Source organism: Bemisia tabaci, chromosome 7 (genome assembly GCF_918797505.1).
Source record: "Bemisia tabaci chromosome 7, PGI_BMITA_v3".
In the NCBI taxonomy this organism is placed as follows: Eukaryota; Metazoa; Arthropoda; class Insecta; order Hemiptera; family Aleyrodidae; genus Bemisia; species Bemisia tabaci.
Window position 1 is genome coordinate 14,252,272 of NC_092799.1, and position 7,526 is coordinate 14,259,797.

At 39.9% G+C, this 7,526-nt stretch overlaps 1 protein-coding gene across 1 annotated transcript; it reads left to right on the forward strand.

The window, feature by feature from the left end:
• The first annotated feature begins 228 nt into the window (after positions 1-228).
• On the forward strand, positions 229-4,739 carry LOC140225003 (maltase 1-like). The gene is made up of 4 exons (XM_072302326.1): positions 229-516; positions 1,874-2,072; positions 2,866-3,009; positions 4,511-4,739. Exons 1-4 carry the CDS (start codon positions 261-263, stop codon positions 4,683-4,685), a joined length of 774 nt encoding a protein of 257 aa, XP_072158427.1. The 5' UTR covers positions 229-260; the 3' UTR covers positions 4,686-4,739.
• The last annotated feature ends 2,787 nt before the right edge of the window (positions 4,740-7,526 follow it).

Sequence of the window (7,526 nt, forward strand, 5' to 3'; positions counted from 1 at the left end):
GCACATAGCTCCGTTAAGCAGAAATAGTCCAGTTTTGAGGTATTTAAACGGAGACCTAACACTTTAAGAGTTCTCCAAGGTTCAGGTAAACTACTTTTGGAACCCTCCTAAATTTTAGGGGGACCCTCTGCAAAAAGACCAAAAGTTTGATGTTTCCAAAGGTGGTGCGATAATTTTGGATCACCCTGTATGCTGGTGCTTAGCTCCGTGCCCCGCTTGTAGTTGAGTGTGAATCTCGATGATTTTGTTTATCGTTTCAGATGGGTAACCATGACAACCACCGAATAGCAGCGCGCTATGGGACGGATCTGGTGGACGGAATTAACATGATCGGATTACTCCTACCGGGAACCGGGAATACATACTACGGTGACGAAATTGGCATGGATGACGCCAAGATCCGATTTGATGAGGGTGTGGATCCACAGGCGTGTCAGTTCGACCAGGACTGGTACAACCGGGTTTCGAGGGATCCTGAGAGGACCCCCATGCAGTGGGATACTTCTCTAAATGCAGGTCAAGATTAACCCTCCAAATATCGTATATCTCAACATGAACCAAGTCCATGCTTTGCACTGTCGTGCTAAGGAAGAACGCCGTATGAACATTCGAGAGTTGCCCAATTTCCCCCGATAAAACATGTATTTTTGACAACATTCATGTATACTTTTCCTTGAAATTTTCAGATATTTTAGATGGAATTGCGTACAAAATTGTCTGAAAATTTTGGAAATAATATTCGCAATGTTCCCAGTAAATCCGGATTTTATCAGAGAAAACTTGGCAACATCTGAAGGTTCATACGGCGTTCTTCCTTAGCACGGCAGAATAAGTCTCTATTTATCACAAGTAACGTCTTCTTCGCGATTCGGGAAGGAGCAATGCGCAGCGACGCTCGGCAACGCTAATGTGAAAGATGCCAAAGCGCCTTCAATTTTTAGTTATGCAACACGGGCATCCCTCCGACACGAATAGTTGCATCAAAGCGCCTTACGCCTCCTGATCGCATCGGTTGTTGTAGAACGACGGATACGAACGGAACGGAAATAATATTCGCAATGTTTCCAGTAAATCCGGTTTTTATCGGAGGAGACTTGCAACGTCTAGTCTGGAGGCTCATACGGCGTTTTTACTTAGCACGGCTAAGCACGCATGTGACAGGCGTCAATTCGTCACTCTTCTGACGTAAGGGCGTATCTCTACTTCCGGATGAACCGCGGAAAGCATAGAGTTCTACGGGGCACAAGGCTCAAACGTAAATTGTGATGCGCCCTTACGTCAGAGGAACGAAGGATTGAGCACGTAATTAAGCACTACAATCTGTATTCCCGAATCAAAATTTTATGTGGCAACGGTGGACGCAATAGAAATTTTAGAATCCCGCTCAAATTAGAAGATAAAAGTTCTTGATTAAGTTAATTCAAATTCCCCGCTCACAAAAAAACGATAATAATAATAAAAATAAGAAAACACCCGAGTCGAATCAAGCACTTCACTCTATATCAATGGCCGAAGTGCGAAACAACTTATCTCCATTGCGGTGTTTCAAAATTGTCGCTTTTATTTTACATTTTCAAAGAGATACAAGCCAACTTCTTGGCTTGAAATTTACAGGGAATAGTCTGCTGTCAGAGAAGGAAATGATCAAGAAATTGCATCGACTAGTTTTATTGAGACAAATATAGAATGGCAGAAAGTCTACAATATCGCAAACGGAGATACGCGTTTTCACAATTTGGTCATCAATATGAAACCAAATATAAAGTCATCTTTCATAGCAGAACTACGGATGAAGCCACCGAGTATTTTCATACTGATGAAGCAATGCAGAGCCAAACCGCTTTATTTTCATGCTAGCATCATCTTCTTGCAGGGTTTTCGACAAGTATGACAACTTGGTTGCCTGTCAACTCAAATTTTTGGCGCCTGAATCTCAAGGACCAGATGCAAGGCAGTACAAACAGTCACTTTAAAATATACAATAGACTATTGGACGCCCGGAAAACCGACACAATGCTTTACGGCGATTTGGAAACTTACGTTCTATCGAAATGGATTTTTGCTTTTGTCCGGTATGGAAATAGTCCAGAATCCAGGACCCATAAACATTTATTTGTTCTCAGCTTAACGCACTTAACAACGTCCATGGAGCAATCTGAAAATGTTCCAATACTCATTTTTAGTGAATTTTAATAATTTCCCTGGTTACAAATCCTCTGCAAGGATCCAATTTGAACACAAATCGTAATGCAAGTTCTATTCTGCTCTTATTTCTGATACTACATCGGACACGTTTTTGAACATATCTAGGCTTTAATACAAAGAAAACTGCAAGGGATCCTAGAGAAAAGAAACCGTTCATTGGATGGTCGGAGATGCGCCTCAATTTTCCATTGTACTTTCTTGTAAAAGAAATACTTTTAATGATGCTCAAATAATCTTCATTCTTCAAAACTTAAGAAGAACGAAAATATCTTCAATGATCACCTCGGCAGTGTTTTACTGTTATGACGGTTCATTGCAGACTCTCTCTCTGGAAACTAACTTGCTTACTCCGTCCCTCAAAATCCGGGTAAAGTAACGAGAGTGGACCACATGGATTACATTTTACACTAAGGAACCACTTATGTTGGCCCATTTTATAGACAACATACATACCATTGGCTTCCCTATGCAGATATGTTTTTTTATTGGATAGAGCTAGAGATAGTGGTTCCTTATTACAAAATGTAATCCATCACAATCCAGTAAGACAGTAGAGAAGATTATTGAAGATAATTTTGTACTTCTCATGATGATTTGATGATATTGAGTGCTCATTTATGCGATGGAAATTCTAATTAATTTTCATTGCTTTTTGTTTAGGCGACTAGAGGGAAGTGATACCTATGTTGTGGTCGTCAATTTGGGTAGTGACTCAAAACCAATCGATCTGCTGGCATTCATGAGCGACCTCCCTAACGTCTTAACGGTCCACACGAGCAGCGTTAATAGTCAATACGTGCCGAAGTAAGTTCGACACCGATTAAAAAGTAACGCACAACTTCATGAGCGATTTTGATGCCACTCGCATTCCGATGCAAAAGTTGGCGAGGTCTCGTACTGCCGTGCTAAGGAAGAACACCGTATGAACATTCCAGAGTTGCCAAATTACCTTCGATAGAATGTTTATTTATGAGGAAAATTATGAATATTTTTCCTTGAAATTTTCAGACGTTTTAGGTCAAATTACGAACAAAATTATTTGAGAAATTGGTCGACAAATATTCAAACGTTTCCCTGAAAATTAGTGATTTGCCAACGGAAATTTGGCAACGCCTGAAGGCTCATACGGCGTTCTTCCTCAACACGGCAGCGTGGAAGCATGTGCGTGGCTCCGTCGTGGAACGAACAATGCCTTACATTGAGATCACTTTCACGAAATTATCGCTGAAACTTTAAAGCTCTAAACGGGTCTCCCTACGCGCGGAGGTGAAGCGGAAAAACCTCGTAAGTCCACTGGAGATCCTATGTGGATCCGGGGGTTTTGTTTAACTCCGCGGGAAAGTCGTTAACTTCTGACGTAAACCTCGATGTTTCGTTAGGAACAAAGTTTGGACTGCAGATGGAGGATTAGTTTCCGGCTGAGACATCTCATAAATTTGAAATTAAACTCGAAAGTTTCGTCAAAATTCCACCCGAGCATTATTCAAATTTTAAGCGCGTGATTTTCAATGATACCGGAAGCACTTTGAAGATGAGTGGAACTGGAGGGAAGGTTGGTATGACTCCATGACAATGTTTTCAAATTCACGATTGAAGCCTACTTATTAATAATTTCAACGGAAAGCTCCTTCTACGGGATGTTAATGAGTGATGCAATATAATTTTCCGAATTCTTAGCCCCCTCTTTCCTTGTGACTTAAGTGAATCACATACTCAGACCCATCTACTAAAAAGTACACCAGAATAACTTAGCGCTGAGTAAAACCCTACCTCTCATTACCTCAATTTGTCTAATGGAATATATTCTTGCAAAACTTTATCATGCGTAATTTTCACCGTCTTAAGCGAGGATTTTTACATGACACGTAATTCAAGTGCTTTTTCCCCTAAAAATGCTTGATATTAATAATAAGCACGAAACAGACAGATATGTAGACTCAAATTCTCTTGTGCCTTTTTCTTCAAGGTGTTTGAAATGTAATACGCTTAAATTTTCACAAAATTATGTAGAGGGACAGTTCTGTGAAATATCCGTGATTCAATGAGTTAATTGAACCGTATTGAAGACAAGTGATTTAGACTCAATGTATACAGTTACGGTGAAATTAGAAATGTATTACTAGACATCTCCAAATAATAAAAAATAATAGTTGATATTAGATTGAAGAACGTCATTTTTGAAATGCAAATATTTAGTAGATTCGCTCTTTTTTCCATATCTTAATATTAACAAATCACATTTCATCTATGACATCCATGTTTCCATTAATTTACCACTCTAAGCAGAGTTTTTTTCCCTCCACAGCGAGAAATTATCGGCAAATGAGTTTTTTATGCGCCCAAAATCGTCTCTTCTCTTGACAACCGCAAAGGAAGTAGCACCTCCCACGTATAAGGATTCTGTGAATGGATGCATCAAAATACAAACCGTCTCTTTCGAACTATTACTGGCTATCTTGTTCAGTAAATTTTTCTTCTGAGCAATTTATGACCACAAACTGTGAAATATTGTAAATATAACTTTTCAAAACGTCCGTTCTTGAATTTTAATTACACAAACACCGTAGATCCTTTGAGCAATCCTTAGTCGCAAATACGTATTGAATTTACGTATTGAATTGATACGTATTGAATTGAACAACCAGTGCAAATGCGCGTCACACGGACTGATGGAAGCAAGGTGGAAGAACCCAATGGTGTCACTACCGCGGTGGATGACGTCAAAAATCGGACTTTTCCAAGGACGATATCGTTGAAAGTTGCCGTTTGGACAGTTCCTATTATTTTTAGCTGATCTACAAGAATCAAGCATCAAAACATGATTCTGTGACCTGCGCAACTGACCCATTCATACCTTGTCTAGAGGTCCATTGTCATTGTTTGCAATGTCCGAAGATCTACTGGGTCGATTTCCATTAATTTCCGCACGTTGGCCTTTAGCATCTCTTGATGGGTCCTCTTGACTGAGATATTTTTAATCCCCCCCTCCCCCCGAAGGCTCGAATAGTCGTTTGAAATTAGACCACGTGATGATGAGGTGAGAGCCCCCCTCCTCCGAATCTAGAGATCTAAGATCCAGAGAGTTTTTTTAGTGCATTCTCGTGTATGCTTAGCTTCAAATTCATGACCTTTCACGAGTTTACAACTTCAATATACTTAAATTGAGTCGCATATTCTCTCAATTTAACAAATGTGTATGAGTATAAGTGCAAATTCAATCGCAGGTATTATAGTATCGAACGGCGCGATTGGTTAAATGCCAAAGTTGAAAGAACACGAGGGTCGATCCGCATGAAAATTCGGCTGATGAGAGTGCAATCCAGCCAATTTTCCCGGAACATAATGTCTGTCTTCCATCGATACACAAAAAAGTTCAAGGGGTTCCTGGAAAAGCGATGGCGTGGGAGCCAGGGTAACTCTTTGCTTCATTCGGAATCAGTGTAAACACTTCAACAGAACGCGTTGCAATTCCAGTCCCGCGGGAGCACCGATATGCGTTCTTGTCTGTTGTCTCAGAGCATCGCACATTCCTCTTTCGCAATACGCGAACTGTTGTCGGTTCGATTGATTTCAACTTACAGACGTAAAGTGGTCTCCTAGGAAAGCTGTTAGGAGCAGGACTGCCAAAGAGATCCGTAAGTGCAAAAATGAAGTTCTGAGAAAACGGGCTCAGAAGCCTCTGACCGGAACATTTTATTGAAAGAAGCCTCAGTTCTTTGTCAAATTGCCACTAATCGTCCGGAAGACTCCTAGAAATCGTATGGATGATTAAAAATCGACCGATTTTATTTCCATTACATAAAAAGGGTATTTTTCATTTTCATGCTAGGTTATTGTTAGGCAAGACAGCCGTAAGTGCTATCTTCTGCATGCTTTCGTGGTTGCGTTTTAGACGCACAACAAACACATTTTCAGGTTAGAAATTGGCAGAAGAAGGCGGCACTTTACTGGAAAGCACTGTTTTTATTGGCTCTCATGCATCTGCGGCTGTCTTGAAAAAAATCATGTCATTTTTTGTACGCTTACGGCTTTCTCATGAGTCTCGTTTTCATTAAAGTAGGATGAATTTTGCTGTTTTAGCTGTCTCAGTAATTTCATCTAAAAGAGTTTAGACGAATTTTGAAGAAAACTCGATTTCGAAAATTTTGCACTCACGGCTCTCTTCGCTATCACGGCAGAGCGGTGTAGCGTTTGTTCAAGCGCTCTTGGATTCGGTGAGTCGCCGCCTTTTTGTCCGAAAATTTAAAAATCAGTTGCATTAGTTTCTTATCATGATTCATGGTGCGTGAGCATTTTTCGAATAAGATGGGATTTGTATAGAATTTCACGAACAATTTTCAGTCACTCTCGATTATCAAAATAAGTGCTGACAAAAATTCTGAAACGCAGTGGAGGATGTGGACCGGACTTAACAGACACTCACCAAGTGGCGATAAGTTTCGTTCCGATAAGTGGCGTAAGTTAATCGAAAAAACCCGGTTCCTTTCGAGTTTTATTTATGTTGATAAAAATTCCAAACTGTTAAAAAAGCCTTCAAAAACTCAAATACCATACGCACTTCCGTAACATTCATATCACGCAAAATAATTATGATGTCTCAAAGAGCATAATGTGTGCTTCATTACCGCAGGACTAAACCGTCAAAAGTGCCTTCAAAAAGTTAAATACCACATGCAAATTCACGGCGGTAGTATATTTGTATCACCAACTCGCAGCAAGTTTGAACCGAGGAAAAGGGTTTCGTAGTTTCAACTCTCCATGAAACTCAATCTTCAATGTTGAGGACAAAGTTTAACGACCATTTTCATGATGAAAATACTTTTAATCAATTTTGAATTTTTGATAGCGGAAGATCAACGGCAAGTAAAATTCAAAATTACTCCTGATTCATGTTTTCCGAGATAAAACTTGGTGCGTCTCTGTTAAATTTAGTCCGTTTTCACTTCGTAAAACCACGAAAGGTTCAAAGAAGTAGTATGCCGAATTTTCACGCTAAAATTGTTAAATGTTCGGGAATATAGTTTTGAAACGAATGGGAAGAGATGAGGAGAGAAAGAGAGAGAGCGATGACTAAACAATGAAAACGAGTATTCTTCACTCACTGTGTTTCCGATCTCATACTTACTGTTACAAATGGAAGTTTTTAAGGGATATGTACTTACTGTATAGCTTGATTATCTCAAAGATCGTTCACAGGGGATGAGAAACTGAACTTTCTCAGCGGAGTGGAACTATTGTAAAAGGATGAATAGTTTTTCTTCGTGGCAACGTTGCTCTGTGCGCGTCACCCTGGCTTCCCAGAAAAAGAAGTTTTACGGTAT

Bases quoted from the DNA above. Each gene is read 5' to 3' on its own strand.
- LOC140225003 (XM_072302326.1), top strand. From the start codon at position 261: ATGGGTAACCATGACAACCACCGAATAGCAGCGCGCTATGGGACGGAT. The intron at 2,073-2,865 runs GTATGGAAATAG...CTTTTTGTTTAG, and splicing joins TGGATTTTTGCTTTTGTCCG to GCGACTAGAGGGAAGTGATA. The intron at 3,010-4,510 runs GTAAGTTCGACA...TTCCCTCCACAG, and splicing joins AATAGTCAATACGTGCCGAA to CGAGAAATTATCGGCAAATG.